At 39.6% G+C, this 16,792-nt stretch overlaps 2 protein-coding genes and 1 long non-coding RNA gene across 3 annotated transcripts; all 3 read right to left on the minus strand.

Annotated features, from left to right (window-relative positions):
- Positions 1-1,992: 1,992 nt before the first annotated feature.
- LOC119349339 lies at positions 1,993-4,459 on the minus strand. Its single transcript, XM_037617385.1, has 8 exons — positions 4,363-4,459; positions 3,449-4,264; positions 3,183-3,335; positions 3,032-3,085; positions 2,736-2,943; positions 2,508-2,662; positions 2,336-2,411; positions 1,993-2,240 (listed from the first exon to the last, which is right to left on the minus strand). The coding sequence occupies exons 2-5, from the start codon at positions 3,662-3,664 to the stop codon at positions 2,740-2,742; spliced, it is 627 nt and encodes a 208-aa protein (XP_037473282.1). The 5' UTR covers positions 3,665-4,264; positions 4,363-4,459; the 3' UTR covers positions 1,993-2,240; positions 2,336-2,411; positions 2,508-2,662; positions 2,736-2,739.
- A 5,435-nt stretch (positions 4,460-9,894) lies between these two features.
- LOC119349416 lies at positions 9,895-10,595 on the minus strand. Its single transcript, XR_005169420.1, has 3 exons — positions 10,521-10,595; positions 10,366-10,436; positions 9,895-10,268 (listed from the first exon to the last, which is right to left on the minus strand). It is a non-coding gene; the product is annotated as an uncharacterized LOC119349416 (long non-coding RNA).
- Positions 10,596-11,300: 705 nt separating this feature from the next.
- LOC119359429 (protein FAR1-RELATED SEQUENCE 5-like) lies at positions 11,301-15,096 on the minus strand. The gene is made up of 7 exons (XM_037625625.1): positions 14,868-15,096; positions 14,550-14,774; positions 14,085-14,349; positions 13,307-13,997; positions 12,760-13,217; positions 12,371-12,658; positions 11,301-12,214 (listed from the first exon to the last, which is right to left on the minus strand). The coding sequence occupies exons 1-7, from the start codon at positions 14,918-14,920 to the stop codon at positions 12,164-12,166; spliced, it is 2,031 nt and encodes a 676-aa protein (XP_037481522.1). The 5' UTR covers positions 14,921-15,096; the 3' UTR covers positions 11,301-12,163.
- Positions 15,097-16,792: the final 1,696 nt, after the last annotated feature.

Below are 16,792 nucleotides of genomic sequence, written 5' to 3' on the forward strand. Positions count from 1 at the left end.
TTCCACGAGCAAAACATGATCAGCACCAAAGCTCCATGGGTGTTAGAATCATTACTGTGTAATCTAGATTATTGACTCTAGTGCAAGTGGGAGATTGAAGGAAATATGCCCTAGAGGCAATAATAAAGTTAGTATTTATTTCCCTATATCATGATAAATGTTTATTATTCATGCTAGAATGGTATTATCTGGAAACATAATACTTGTGTGAATACATAGACAAACTAAACGTCACTAGTGTGCCTCTACTTGACTAGCTCGTTAATCAAAGATGGTTATGTTTCCTAACCATAGACATGTGTTGTCATTTGATTAACGGGATCACATCATTGGGAGAATGATGTGATTGACATGACCCATTCCATTAGCTTAGCACCCGATCGTTTAGTATGTTGCTATTGCTTTATTCATGACTTATACATGTTCCTATGACTATGAGATTATGCAACTCCCGCTTGCCGTAGGAACACTTTGTGTACTACCAAACGTCACAAGGTAACTGGGTGATTATAAAGGAGCTCTACAGGTGTCTTCAAAGGTACATGTTGGGTTGGCGTATTTGGAGATTAGGATTTGTCACTCCGATTGTCGAGAGGTATCTCTTTGCCCTCTCGGTAATGCACATCACATAAGCCTTGCAAGCATTGCAACTAATGAGTTAGTTGCGAGATGATGTATTACGAAACGAGTAAAGAGACTTGCCGATAACGAGATTGAACTAGGTATTGAGATACCGACGATCGAATCTCGGGCAAGTAACATACCGATGACAAAGGGAACAACGTATGTTGTTATGCGGTCTGACCGATAAAGATCTTCATAGAATATGTAGGAGCCAATATGAGCATCCAGGTTCTGCTAGTGGTTATTGACCGGAGACATGTCTCGGTCATGTCTACATTGTTCTCGAACCCGTAGGGTCCGCATGCTTAACGTTACGATGATAGTTTCATTATGAGTTTATATATTTTGATGTACCGAAGTTTGTTCGGAGTCCTGGATGTGATCACGGACATGACGAGGAGTCTCGAAATGGTCGAGACATAAAGCTTGATATATTGGAAGCCTATGTTTGGACATCGGAAGTGTTCCGGGTGAAATCGGCATTTTACCGGAGTACCGGGAGGTTACCGGAACCCCCCCGGTAACCTAATGGGCCTAGTGGAGGAAGAGGAGAGGAGTCCTAGGGTATGCCGCGCGCCCCTTCCCCCCAAGTCCGAATTGGACAAGGAGGGGGGGCGGTGCCCCCCCTTTCCTTTCTTCCCTCTCCTCCTTCCCCCCCAAGTCCTAATCCAACTAGGGAAAGGGGGGACTCCTACTCCCGGTAGGAGGAGTCCAGGAGTAGGACTCCTCCTGCGCGCCTCCTCCTAGGGCCGGCCGCACCCCCCCTTGCTCCTTTATATACGGGACAGGGGGGCACCTCTAGACACACAAGTTGATCTTCAAGATCGAACTCTTAGCCGTGTGCGGTGCCCCCTCCACCATAGTCCTCGATAATATTGTAGTGGTGCTTAGGCGAAGCCCTGCGACAATAGAACATCAAGATCGTCACCACGCCGTCGTGCTTACGGAACTCTTCCCTGACACTTTGCTGGATCAGAGTTCGGGGATCGTCATCGAGCTGAACGTGTGCTAGAACTCAGAGGTGTCGTAGTTTCAGTGCTTGATCGGTCGGGCCGTGAAGACGTACAACTACATCAACCGCGTTGTCATAACGTTTCTGCTGTCGGTCTACGAGGGTACGCAGACAACACTCTCCCCTCTCATTGCTATACATCACCATGATCTTGCGTGTGCGTAGGAAATTTTTTGAAATTACTACATTCCCAACAATACATACACCCTAATGTACGTAGCATACAGTGAATCAAATATAAATAAAAACTCAACCATGCTTCAAAAAATGAAACATGCTGATAAAATATACAACGACAATATAGACAAATAAAACCAAACAAACATTCAGAGACATAGCCATAGTACTTGTCGAATTTAAGCTTACGAAATATATCCCACATCCTTCATAGCGCTTAACTAATTTAAAACAATCGATATATGTCTTAAATAGTAAGTAGTATGACATTCATTACAATACCACGACTTGTTGCCGCTCTACCAGTTAAATAACTTAGGTAACTCAGAATTTAACATGGTATGATTTCCCTTGGGAAACTTGATATGTTCGCATCCATTTTACCCAACCACTGCAGCACATTAAGCTTGAATAATGCCAGAGAATTCTGCATTAAGAAACAACTTACTTATGTCAGCATTACAAATTGATTAATGATTTTCCACATTACATGTGCAATTTTCTAGAATAATAACTACTAACCGTGTTAAGAATGTGCTTTATCTCTTGCCCACTGAAGCTCAATATGATGAGTAAAACATAGAATGCAGTATCACCCCTACCAGCACATTGCAGCAGAACTTTAGAGACTACCAAATATTGAAAAACATAAATAATTATATCTAAATGAAAAATCAAAGCTCAGTATGTTGACCTCTTCACTTGGTCCGCCAACACTTTATGGCATTTCATTTTCCATTTAGAAGCATCAACATGATAGCCGGGGTATAACTGAGATATCAAGGACGACATCCCATTAAGCAACAACATATATTTTGCCCAGTGCTTCTTCTCCAATGTTGTCTCAAGCTGCCATGAGTTTAATGGATCAAACACATGGATCACATGAGTAAACATATTGAAGACATACAGAATGTAATACCCCTCTACAGATCTGCAATTTTGGCGTCGTTATCTTTCCATTCATGAAGCCTCGATAGAGTCTGTGCCATATCATGCTCTTCTATCCGTCTCTTTATCATGCCAACATCATTTGAATGATCCTTGGACATGAGCTCGTTGAACTCATGACATACTGAATCTGCCTTTAACATAGACATTCTCAACTTTCCTTTTAGGTATAATAGTGTCTGCAAAAAAAATTAACCATTCAATCTAATTAAGTTTACTAACCATACAAAAGATAAACATGGTGAGTGTTTCGGTTTTTCTGATTACCTCATAGTGTATACAACCGGCAGCTATAGCTTTTCCAGAACAAGCAACTTTTCCCTGCATCCATAGACAGTTATATATATATATAAATATATATACCACGATTAAATATATATCATATACAATTGCTTAATAACATAACTACATTCCTAACCTTCAAGCCTCCATACTTGACCTGGCCATCCTCTTCGAAGGTATCTGCTTCGATGAAAGTTCTCACTACAGAAGTTGAATACAGCTTAACCGCGGCTTGCTTTGTTGTATCGATGGTGAGATAACCGGTATCAACCGAGTTGAAGTAGTGTATCTGTTTTTCAAATGTATTAATGCACAGTTAGATTTTTTTCTGTTATCAACAAATGGATTCACATGTTGTAAATTGCAATGCTGAATTAAGTAGATATAACAAGTCCTTCATACCTGCAAAATAGTTGGGCATCCATATAGCCAAACATTTTGCTCTCCTTTTCGTTTGGACTCTGCCAGGCACAGGGCACCTCGCATTACCTCCTCTAGAGCATATCTACCGTAGTTCCAAACACTAAGTTTGGATGGTTCTTCGACAAGCCAGTATGCATCATTTGTCACGTGGTTGTGACCATCTCGTGGTCCAAATACAACGGAAACAGCAAGCATGGCCGTTCCCACCTCCGTCTTAATCCTCTACTCTCGAGTCATCGGCGAGTCCACGTGTTCTTGTAGTATACTAACTACATCGTTCACAGTGATCTCTTGTGGAATCAGAGCCATTCCCAGAAGATACCTATCACTCATGTAGTGATCATCACTTGGACTGTTGCCGTTCCTCTGCAGTGTCAAACCTCCTCTCCTTATATCCATATAAGAGCAAATCTCCATCTCGCCCAAGATCGACTTCGCACCGCCTGGCAGCCTCATCGTACTGTCATTGGGGTCGATCCTATCAAGCAGAGATCGTGTGAAAGAGATAAAAAAATTCCCTGTTTTCCGAAGATGCAGTAACCCACCAAGGCCCATCGCACGAACTAATGCTTTCTGTTCTTCGCCCCAGTTCTGCATCGCTAATCCTATAGCATCAGGCACGTAACTGCTCCTCACTATGCATCCATCTAAGCTTACAGATTCCAGATGCTCACCGAACGCCTCCGCTTTCAACTCGCGTCTACCACCAAAACGATTAAGACTTGAACTTGATCTAAAATCTACACCATGTGGTCTGCCATTCCATGGCGGCCTCTAACCAAGTTCATTTGATTCCTAATAGATTACACAAGGACATAAAACAAATTAAACCGGCGGTCGGAATAGAAGAAACAAATGACCTGTACCGACGGTGAAAGTTTTCAGAAACTTACCTTGGAAGATAATGCGAGGCCACCGGATGCGTAGAACTCGCTTCCACCGCTCTGGTTCTTGCTGAAGAGATAAGATTCACCAGCTCCCATCCGCTCCAGTCTTTAAGTCAATCGGATCTAAGTTTCTCCATCGGAGTGGTAATGTAGTACACACGCAATGAATTTGGGGTACCAATTTCTCTGGCCTGTAAAACGTCTCGCCCGAACAGCCGGACAGTTCAGCAATTAAGAGCGGCTAGCAGTGCAGAGGCTACAACACGCCGGTAGTACATCCTAGCATCCTAGCACGCGTTATGTGACACTATTTCTGCTAATTCTTTTATCCCTTTCTACTGTTTATAGCATACACTGCAGATGTCTGCACGCACAGGTCTACTGTTTGTCACGCAAAATGTCCACACAACAAACGACAAGGATCCATGTGCCGTGCAACCAACACGTATGCTAGTTACGCTCCAGCAGTCAGGTCGCGTCGCACTCGAAGGGGCAACGCACCCGTGTATGCCGACCCTGGATCATTTTAACTTCAGACAGATCTACAGAGCCGGCTACCCCACGACAAAGGGCTGCTACCCAGGAACAAACAATGCGTCAAACCAGTACATGCATTTCTTTCCCAATGCATCCGCACGGTCAACATACCTAAATTTTGTTTTCTTTTATCTAGTCATGTCCTTTGCGGACCGAACCTGATAATTGAACGGAGTGATTTTCTGCTACAAGCAATTAATTTTAATTATTACAAATTGGTTGTCTACCTTCTGACGATTTTAAGCAATAAGGATTAATTGTTACAACGTGCTTTTCTGCCCCCTGATTTTATTTATTACAAATCAAGATCTTGAACATTGATTAAAAACCGATGATACATTCAGGTGCCACCACCATGTTTGATTCCATCCTGCATGCTAGCTGTAGCATGTTCCTCTTTAATACGTGTAGATCCATCTGCAAAGTTATGAATAGAAGGAGAAAATCATATATATGACCCAGTGTAATGAATTTACAAAATAGAGACGTAATTAAAAACATTTTAATGTATCATACCGCATTAATCTTCTCGCGGACCTCTGATCCATCAAAATTTGTCATGTAGTGAACCACATAGTAACCACTTTCACCGCTGCATTATTTTCAAAAATGTTAGTTGAAAATCATACCAAACAAACATAACCATCGTACCTTAACCAACCTTGATGCCTTTGCATTCAGATTTGTATGGAAGATATACTCCCACCCATTGGTTCCTATGTCAATGCCTTCAAAAGACGTCTCGAAGCACATTGCCAATCCTTTTATAAGTATTGAACATCTACCAACATGATGTTCCTCCACATATGTCTCTCCTAGGCAAGACCTTACCGGATCTAGCACATGTAGCTTCTTTTCGATATGGTCGAATATATATAAGACCCAGCTCTTGTCATTTTCTTGGTATGGAGCGAACAACTGTAAACAATTCATTTCAATTCTCGTCATTTTTTTCATATATTGCTATAAATAAAAAAATTATCTAATAAACGCACCATTTTGCATGACTCCACGTCGTAGCCAATGTGTTCACCCACGAAAAGGTTGTTTATCGGCTTCTTAAACCATGGATTCGTTGTGTGTAGAATAGAGCCCTGCATATTAAATATCAACAACTTAGCATTCCATTAAAAGTTAAATTAAAACATGTTCTAATATTTTAATATAATAATTAGCTACACTCACCGCAAACATAGGATGCAGAAAGTGTCTCCAACGGCTGTTATCGCCGCTTAAACACCATCTCGACTCATACTCCCGGCTAATGCGGCAAAACATATCAAAACCGACATAATTCATCCTCCCACCCGGCTTTAGTAACACAAATATTGTGTTCCCATCCAACTTAATTTTAGTAGGTCTTGTAAGTTCCACCCATATCCTGTTTTTTTAACATTATCCTTCAACATAAAATTCTATTTTAAATAACTTGTATAGGTATAATAAGTTTACAACGAACCTTGACTTGATTGTACGCGAACAACCTATTAGATTCTGATAAGCTAACTCCGAAGATCCTGTTCCAAATGTTGGATATTTTGCACCAATGTCAAACGGTGATGTACCACATTTTTCATTAATTATATGTTTCTTCAGTAGCTCAAGCTCAAATTCGGCACTGTCTTCATCTGAACCGGAAGATACAACACGTGCCCTCTTCCCTATATATATTAAAATATTACTGGCACGGTTATGCATGTTAAGATAACAAGTAGATCATTTGCATTACGGATAGTTAGTGAATTTTTTTAAAGAAATAGTTATATGTAAATCTTATTCAAATCTATTAACGTTAGTTTAGCACAAAGGATTAATTTTTCCTCGTCCAGAATTTCAAATAGTCATAATTATATATTATGTAAGTTTTGTATAATAAGACGCGCCATTAAACATTTAATTTAGGTAAATTCAAATATGTAATTTCCAATGAAACGTCCAATTTTTATTTGTTAATCATAATTATCATGTTAAAAAGAGAAAAGGAAATTCACTAGCATTGTCAGGTACGTAAACAATATCTTCGTCCAAATGCTCATGTTTGTCGAAGGAAAGTCTGCTTTCTTCAAAAAAATTTGCTTCCTCCCTTTCTTGAACTAACAAATCATGCTCATTGCGGTAACTTGGATTGTTAAGGTCCGGCAAAGCAAAACCTGCAAAACTTGTAGAAATTATGCTCAGATTTTAATTCAAAATTACTATTACATACAAATACGTTTTTTAATTATTAATTCAAATCAAAATTACCCGATGTTGATCCAGGTCGAAGCAGAAGGTATCTACCGTTTACTCCTGTCGATGAACGTTTCCCTGTCATACTAAATTGTCCTACAAGTCCCGATTGTGATGTTATATTTATTGTTTGCTAAATGCGAGCATCTTGGACGTCTTTTAACAAAAATTCGATATAAGCCTAACGACAAAAGTATTTATATGAAATTTAAAAAAATAATTATTTTTTTGTTTTGAAGTCAACTTTAGCTGCAAAAACAATGTCATCATGATGACCGCCTTCACTCATTAGGATCAACATAAATTATGTATCATAATAATATTTTGCTGTAAAATAAAATGCCATTAAATTTTATATTTACATTCTATATTCCATACCTTCATCTATAGACATATTGTTTTCCAGTGTTCTGTCGCCCACTGCGTCGAAACAATTCCCCATGCTAAAACGCAAACCTAATTGTGTAAGTTTCAAATTGACAACATATTAAATCAGTGCTGGCAAAGTTTATAATTTCTTACATTTTTAACAAATTATAAATTATCATTTATGTGTAAAATTATTAAAATAACAATCACCTGCTATCATAGAAGACATTTCTTCCAAGCTACAATTCAATTTTTCAACATGCTCGTAGTAACCCTTGCCCTTCATGTATGCCACCAACTCTATTCTATGCTTGGCAGCTTTCTGGATCATTTTGGCCTCGTGCTCGCGTACTGTGTGCACTGTAAAGTCAGCCGACGTTGCACCGGCTGCGTAGAAGTCCCTGGTTTCCTCCTCCATGCTCTTACGGTATTCTTCTATCCTATCAATTATCCATGCCTTGCACTGTGCATTGTTCGATGAAAATGAATCATCATGTATTCAATTAATTACTCGAGTGGTTGTCCAATAAGGACATGCCTCTACTTACCTGTTTGGTTGTACCTTCCAGCTGGCACTGCTGTCCATTTATAGCTTGATCCGATGCCTTGGCCTGATGAAATATTTTAATTAAATCATAGTTATGACTAGAAAATACAGATTTATAACTTACCGACATGGAGCCATATAACCTTTTCCCATTCACTAAAATTGTATCATCCTCGATAAGTGCCTTTATGCAGACACCTGTGTAGTAAGAAACCCTAGGCGTCGATGTTTGGTCAACGCGGATAAACCCCGTGTCGACCGTGTCAAAGTACAGTATCTGCAGTCAGATGTTTTGGAACCAAAATTGTTAGTTTAAGGAAGGCATCATGGTTGTTTGTAAAAGTCATGACAAGGCACGATGCTTACCTGAAGGAATATTATGCATCCGTATACGTGGAATCTTCTTTTGCCGGTGATAAGAGAATTTTGAACCTTCTTCGCACCGTCAAAAATTTCAGCAACTATATACTCCCCCAGTTCATTTTGTGAAGAATAGACGGATCTTTTACCATTTCGTATGCATCTAAAGGTATCGATGTCCGACTCTCTCTTGGACAGAAAAAAACTGTCGTACAAAGCATTACAAAGGCCACCTTTGTCATAACCTCTTCTTGAATAGTCATTGAATTGCTGCAAACTCTACGCAGGACCTCGATCACCTCTGGAACTGTTATCTCTTTCATATTTTGCAAACCATCTTTAACCAGACATAACATAACCCTTGCGTTCCTTACGTCTTCAATGCTTGGGATCCCATCATCTCTTTTAATAGATACAGATCCACCATATCTAATGCCTAGCACTCTAGATACCTGGATCTCGTTTATCCCTACAACCTCTTTGACTCCGACTCTGAGGCAACGTTTATTACTATCTACCCGTTGATAGAGCCACTGTGTGAAATCTCGGTTGAATGTCCGCATATCAGGCATGGTAAGAATCCCACCTAGACCAATTGATCTGATAAGAGATTTTTTGTTCTCACACCAACCAGCTATACCAAGCTTGATGTCCTTTGGCGCAAAACTACTGAGAACTAAACTACGCCCACCAGCACCCATCAAGGAGACGTCTCCCAGTCCCCAGCCACCTCCCGATTCTAGTGCAAAAGTATACGAATTTGACATGTTTCTGGTTTTACAAAACAAATGCAAAAAAATCAATATATGCGTAAGAAACCATATAGAACAATATATGCCGACGCATTCGTATGTAAAAATTATAGATCTTAGATACAAACTCTTACCTTATTGCAAATCCGTTTTCTCGCTCGCAAACGACCAGATCTACTCAAGCTCGTGAGAGCAAACGTCTGTCGAGCAAAGAACAAGCACCGCGCAAACGTATACGCCCTCCACGCGATCCTATACTTATAGCCCTGACCGTGAAACATTTTTTCTACACACGTTATTCGGCGGGTAAACAATGCATTTTGCATACTGTTCACGCCATGCATTACGCAGTCCATTAAAAACTGAATTAAGTGCGGGATAACTTTACAGGCACACATTTAAGTTTTAACTTTATATTTGATAGCTTCACGTTCGGAAAATAGCTGTCGACCCAATTTAATATGACATAACATTTAATATGTGTCACTGTTTATGCGTACGACATAAGACTTTTGGCACTACGAAACCGGCTTTTGTGCACACGTTTGATTTTAAAAGCAAAGAATTTATAGCTCTGCGGCCGTCTTCATTAAGAGAAGACCCTGGGTCCTCTCTTTGTAATGTTTAAAGTAAATATGACCAGCGCCGATACAATGTAAAAACTAAACGGATATATATTTAGTTTGAATCATCGAGTAATACTTATTTTTAAAGTTAAAAAAATGCATTATACAAGCACACACATATTTAAAGACACACATTAATCTGAAATAGAAATTAATTCTTAGGTGAGACATGTGATATAACTAAATTCAAATGAAAATAGCATATTTTTATTCTCATATATAGATAGCCAACACAACCGTCAAGTGCTTATTAATATATTTTCCCTAAATGGCAGTGAGCACTGGCTGGCTTCCAGTTTTACGCCTTCTGCATGCAAAGCTGTCAACCTCTTCTCCATCTTCATCGTTGTCATCCTTCTTTGTTTTGAATTTTGAAGAAATGCGGGAGCAACAGTCACCAACGTCTTCCACGTACCATATTTCGTCGAACAAGGTAGACACATATGGATTGGTCTCTCCGTATCCTTCTTCGATCTCGAAACATACATGTTCCTAAAATAAAAAATATCAAAGATTTTGTATAATAGTTAATTACAAAAATAAACCACAAAATAATATAATTTAGTTTACAAAATTTAGAAAAAAATACCTGTGCTAGTAGCAGCTTATCTTCCTTCACGGCCTGATTAGTTGTTTTTTAATGTAACAACCCACGGATGCCTGAGTTAGTGAAGGTTTAATTGTTTTTAGATTGATCATAATAAAAAAACTTTAAATAGTTTTAACATATTATTTAGTGTTTACCTCTCCAGAATAGTTATCATCAAGTATATCTCCAACCTCCATCACAGCTATGGCTGTTGACATAGGAGGCATGAGCACTATTCGCTGCATTAGAAAACATAAATTTGAAAATGCAATATACATAAAAATAGCAACAACTCGTGTGGAACTAGTTCCTGTGGAGTAAAATAGCAACAATTTGAATATGCAATAAAAATATCTTCACTAACCTCCGCATGGATCTGGCCACCAGACCTCAGCCTCTTAGCCATTCTTGAAATTCAAAAATATCTTATGGATATAAAAGCTTTGATGAAGCCGTAGGTCTAACTCACGTTTGCAAGTATAGGCTATGTGCCTGGAGAACAGCCGTTGCTTCTATATATAGAACAAAGACGACCACACGCGCTCGGTCCTGCCGTCCTTTTTTGAAATTTGAATCCGACAGTGATTGTATTAATTGCAGGCCCTTCGCCCCACTCCTTCAAGTTGGCCTCGGCCCATCAGTCATGTCCATTTCACCCTACATGACAAAAGAATGAACATGTACGGGCAAACGGCCCATTATGACCTTTATTCCTTGTTTCTATTTTTAATGTTGGGCAACATGGCGGCGGTACGTGAAGTTTTTTTAATGTAAAATAAATAAATATATAAATATGTTTCATAGTTGTATATACATAATTAATTGCGGAAATTGAAGACATTTTGCAATGTAACATAATTATTACACAAGGTGGATAATAATATCTACGCAACATTGAGGAACTCATTAATAAAATAAGTTACTATTCGATCATATAAATATAAATTTATACTAAAAGCAAGAAATGAATATAAGAAACACGGTGCATCTAAGAACCAGTACAATAAAAGAAACTAATCATTATGCTGTTTTCCATTTTGCACTCAAACAACATGAATTATTCAAAAGAGACTGTTTCATCGCAGATACATGTTAGAAATGCCAATGTACTTTTTTCATTATTCTGGTTCAACACTTCATGATTCATTCCATAACAATCTTGTCGTTGAACATTGCCTTCTTGCCGCAACTGTTCCGTCGATGCCCTGCTACACCACAATTTGTGCAAGTAGATTGTTTTCGCGGTTTAACCGGTGCATCACCTCTCATTGAACATGTTGTGCATTTGTGTCCTTCGCCCCTGCAAATCTTGCAGAATCTCGATCTCTTAACATTCTTCTCATAAGGCGCCTTCTCTCTTGAGGTCTGCCTTTCAACCTCTTTGGAGGTGGCGCGGATAACTCATGGTGACTTCTATCAGGTGAGAATACATCGTTCATTAACTCTGAACTTTCACCTTCGTTAGCATCACCTCCATTCATGCACGAACTTTCAGACCTTGTGCGTTTTGCCATATGAATGTGACGGAGTTCTGAAAATTCTTGTGCATCAGCTACCATGTTCATGCTCATATCTCCCCTGATTTTGCTTGTTGCATTTGACCTAGCAACACTTGAAGCTTTGTCCAACACACTCATGCCATCTCCCCTATTGCAAAGAGGGGCCACATTCAATAATCCTTCCTTTGTGTAATTAATAGTGAACTCGTAACTCTTAACATTTGTGTCGCCAAGTCTGACCAGCTCAAGTGCGGCATTGTACAAAGAAGAGTCTCTGTATGTTGGAGATTCAATAGGACTCATGTCTTTCTGGTAATGTTTAAGATGGTCAGGTAGGATGTCACGTGCATCTATTGTCCATCGTTTCATGACATGGTGTGCCGGGATCATTTTAACATCCAATACCATCATCACCAGACAATACAAAAGAATATCATGTCAATCTACCTTAGCAATCATAGGTCATTATTAGATTTTCAGTATTTCATAGTTTGCACCGAAGATACCTTTATTATGTGGCAGCATACCATACCCATGTGGTCGAATAGTCCGCATTGGCATCTGTACTTTTCCCCATCATCAGTTATTTCTATTTCAAAATCAGTCTTACAGTACTTGCTTCTTTTCTCTGCATTCACATGAGTTGCTCTGTACAATTTCTTCGGTGTTATCTCTGATATAGTGTATGAGCCAGCTGCATACATATAAGAACCAAACATTTCAAACATTGTCCTCGTGTATATTTTGCTTGTGTGCTTCTCCAGTGGAATGTTTGCCTTTAGTACAACACCTCCCTGTAAAATTTAGATTTATTGTTATTATAAAATAAGCGTTTCTAAGATAAATTTCATTTTCAAAAGCATATTACTACAGAGATGAGTACTGAAACTTTTACCAATCTAGTACGTTTTTCTTGAAAACCTTCTTCCTGGTCTCTATCGAATTGAAGCTTGCTATATTGTTTCACAAAAAGATTCATAGGGCAGCCTGGAGGTACGTAGTTCTTGAGCATGTGATTCGCGCTTTCGCTATGCTGTGTGCTAGTCATCCTGGCACAGAACTTCCCTGCAAAATAAGGTTTCGCCCACATATGTCGCTTTTCATAAGTCTGTATGAGGAAAGTATTCTTCTGCAGTGAATATTTGTCAATCAACTCTTTCCATTGTTTTTCAAACTCTTCTTCAGTCAACATTTCCTGTATTAATTTGTGGAACTCAACCCTGAATTCACTCTGTTTGTTGTACAAAGTCCCGAGCGATTCTTTTGCTTTCTTTAAAACGTGCCACTTACACCAACGATGTGTTGCATCTGGGTAAACTTGCTCGATAGCTAGCTCCATGGCTCTTGCTTGGTCTGTGAATATTACATTAATATTGGTCAATATCAGATCCAACTAGTTTTCATTACAAAAATATATATTACCAAATTGACAACTTACTTACCAGTTAGAATGGTAATTGGTTTCTTCCCTCCCATCAACTTGACAAACTCTGAAAAAACCCAGTTAAAGCTCTCTACTTTCTCATCATGCATAAGTAAACCAGCGTATATAACACTCTGGAAATGGTTTTTAACCCCAACAAATAGTTCGAATGGCATGTCGTATAGATTTGTCCCGTAGGTAGTATCAAATGTAACAGCATCACCAAAGTAGTGGTACTGTAATTTGCTCTTCCCAGTTGTCCATATCAGTGTTCTAACTCTACTCTCACTGTCTACACGAACTGTATAAGTGAATTCAGGGTCACTCTGCTTCAGCTCAGCAAAATAATCCATTGTCTTCTTAACATCTTCATCTGCTTGGTCTCTGCCTAGTTTCGCGCACAAGGTCCTCAGGCATCTTTTGGTGAAAGGAACATTCTCTATGCGACCAAAAAATGTCCCTATTATGCTGTAAACTTTGCTGAGGTTGACATTATTCTGACGCAGTTGAGATACCAGCTCTCTTGTGTATTTGTCTATGTGCCGGTGGGAAGGGAAGTGGAGTTTCTGGGCGCATGTGTGTAACATCTCATGGTTGTGAGAGACTTTGTACTCACATATGTACCAGCCATCATCTTCAATCCTCAGCAATCTAATCATCGCTGGACACTCTGTTCTGGAAGAGGTAGAGTTCACCTTCTTTGGTTTCCCCTAATGAGAAAGTAAACTAAATTGAATAACCATCCAATATTCTGAAAAGGTGTAAATGAACAGGGATTATAGAGTTTGTTTGCTTACCCCGCAGTTGCAAAGCAGCTCTTGCATGCTTTTAGCACCTTTGACATTTGTACGACTCTTCCCGTACCTGATGCTGAAACCGCATTCCCATGAATACAGGTTGTAGTAGTCGTAGGCCTCTCCTAGCGAATCAAATGTCAACCCCATAGAAGGCACTACGACTTCATCTCCTTTCCTCTCAGCGAATCCTCTAAATGCTAATTCCAGTGCACTAATCCTTTCTGCACTAGCGGCTCGTTCGTCAGGCATTGCGCTGTGTCTGTGACTGTAGTTGAAAAAAAAGACCAGTGTCAATCCCATACAAATACGATTAACGTTACATACAAATTAGGAGAACACATTAAATTTCTATGTTGATGGTATGTCCACAGAATCAACAATTTTTTCCAGAATTCGAACCTTCTGTGCGTGTGCATCAAGCTCATAAATCGAGTTCATGAAGGAAATTGTACAGATATAACATACCGTCGAACCCAGCCGCTCTTTTCCCTTTCGACATCAATCACATTTGGAGTCCTTGATTTTGATCCAGGATCTCCGTCTACTACTGTTGAGACGTGCTGCTCTGTGCTGCCATTAGAAGAATCTAGCTGGTCTGCTTCAGCTACCGTCAACAGTGGCCGCGCCTCTTTGACGGACATTTGAGCTATCCCCGCGGCGCACTGGTCAGCTCTTTTTTCTTGTGTCGATCTTGAAGGGGAGAGTAGCAAAAGGAAAATAAACACATACTCATTTAATACAGCAGTTCTGCTTACCAATATGTTCTGAAACTAAAGAACTTACATGGATTCGATGACGGTGGGTTCGTGGTCAAGCGGATCTGCCGGACTACTCATCTTCTCGCGCCGAAGAACTCAAGAAAAAGATTACTGCTAAACAGCACACGAACAGAAGCTATACCAAACTGAAATCAACTACTTCTGTGGCGAAATTTTATGACTGGAAATCACCACAAAGAGCCGAGAGGAGAGCTGGTTTTCGGATCTGGCTACAGAGTCCTTGCGATGAAGCAGAAAACTCCACAGGTAGGCAATAGTTGAGTACATTAATTAGGTAGGGACAACTTTCTATATGATGGTGGCCAGGACAGGAAACAATAAATGAGCAAGAACAGGTATAGACTGTTCCTTCCTACAACGCGTGCGCCGTATTAACAGGCTATAATCATTTAAAGACAAAAGGCACAGATCCCAAGGTTGCATGCGTGCGGCAGCAATTCCGTAGGTGGTCGTCGCCGAGTGTTCCTAATCCACCTTCATGTGAACGACAGCTAGTGTGAGGTTCCTTGTCGAAACACACTGCTATTTTTAGCAAGACCGGAAGGACCATTGACTCGACGGGATTTTTGTAGTTTTACCTCGAGTTTTACACAAGAGCGTGACGAGCATCCCGAGGTCAAGTCATGCTTTTATGGCGTACTGAGGGTTCCTCGGTCTTTGAAAAGAAAAACCCATTACGTCTGGTTGACGGAGCCACGGAGGGAGTATACAAGTAGAAAACTTTTTCTTTTTGCGGGGAAATACAAGTAGAAAACTATGCACTGCTACTCCCTAAAAGTACTCCCGTCCCCAAAAATACGAGCACTGGCTTTTAGTTGCTCGAGGTCAAGTCATGCATTTTACGGTAGGTCCCCATCATTTTTCTAATTTTTTGCGAGGGGATTTGCTTTACTATACTAGTACTTCCTTCTTTTCGGTTTATAGGGCTTATCTTAAAATTTTAGTTTTTCTATTTTATAAAGCTCAATTTGGTTGTTTCCCATCATATGTTTAGTCTTTAAGGTGCATTCAATCATTGCATGCAAGTATTAAGAGAAAACCGACCAATGCATGCACTTTATGCATGCATGCATGCAATTAATGCATTCGTAAACATAATTTTTTGAGGAAAACAAAAGCATTAATTGGGTGCTTTTGCAAACTATAAAAAATATTTCATCACTCATCATCTACCTTGGTTGGTGAGATTTTTGAATTGAGCCTTATAAATCGGAAAGGAGGAAGCAGTATAATGCGTTTCTGTGAGAGGGGTTGTTTACGACTACGTTTTGCTGTTGAGGAATATACTCCAGCGCCTGATTACACATTATTGTATTCTCGACTTGATAGAAAGTACTTTGCCAAAGTCGCTGAACCATCTCTCCACTTCTTTTTACTTCGTATATAAGATTTGGTCAAAGTTAAACTTTGTTAACTTTGATTAAGTTTACAGAAAAAATATATCGAGATTCAAAACATGAAATCAATATTGTTAGATGCATCATGAAATTAATTTTCATACCATATAGCTTTAGTATTGTAGATGTTGATATTTTTTTTTATAAAGTTGATCAAGTTTTACAAAGCTTGACTTTGACCAAGTCTTATATGCAGACTAAAAAAACGAGGGGAATATATTTTCTTTTTTGGCGGGAGGTGGGGATCAGGTGAGCAAGCAAAGGAAGAGAGTGGAGAGGTGGGTGGGGCAATTTGGTGGTGGGGCCGGCTTGTTAGGACCGATGTGATGGCATGTTCGAACAATCCCAATTCTCCTCGTATGTGAGCTTGGGTTTGGGGTGGTCGGACATTTTGGACAAATATGGCCAGCCGTTGCATTTCTTGAAGAAGTTCGTTGGCATACAAAAACCAAAATGACCCTTCGAACAAATTGTCCATGCCGGTGGCAAAAAGAGAATGGGGCAAGGCAACGGTGAAAGAAAAGGACGGGGC

This window comes from Triticum dicoccoides, chromosome 1A (assembly GCF_002162155.2).
Source record: "Triticum dicoccoides isolate Atlit2015 ecotype Zavitan chromosome 1A, WEW_v2.0, whole genome shotgun sequence".
Classification (NCBI taxonomy): Eukaryota; Viridiplantae; Streptophyta; class Magnoliopsida; order Poales; family Poaceae; genus Triticum; species Triticum dicoccoides.

What these genes read in the sequence shown, in the direction of transcription:
- LOC119349339 (XM_037617385.1), bottom strand. Translation starts at nt 3,664, where the DNA reads ATGCTTGCTGTTTCCGTTGTATTTGGACCACGAGATGGTCACAACCAC. An exon ending in GATGCCCAACTATTTTGCAG is followed by an intron (nt 3,336 to 3,448) that starts GTATGAAGGACT and finishes TTTGAAAAACAG; the next exon opens with ATACACTACTTCAACTCGGT. An exon ending in TCAAGTATGGAGGCTTGAAG is followed by an intron (nt 3,086 to 3,182) that starts GTTAGGAATGTA and finishes CTATGGATGCAG; the next exon opens with GGAAAAGTTGCTTGTTCTGG.
- LOC119359429 (XM_037625625.1), bottom strand. Translation starts at nt 14,920, where the DNA reads ATGAGTAGTCCGGCAGATCCGCTTGACCACGAACCCACCGTCATCGAA. An exon ending in CCCACCGTCATCGAATCCAT is followed by an intron (nt 14,775 to 14,867) that starts GTAAGTTCTTTA and finishes CTCCCCTTCAAG; the next exon opens with ATCGACACAAGAAAAAAGAG. An exon ending in AAGAAAAACGTACTAGATTG is followed by an intron (nt 12,659 to 12,759) that starts GTAAAAGTTTCA and finishes TAAATTTTACAG; the next exon opens with GGAGGTGTTGTACTAAAGGC.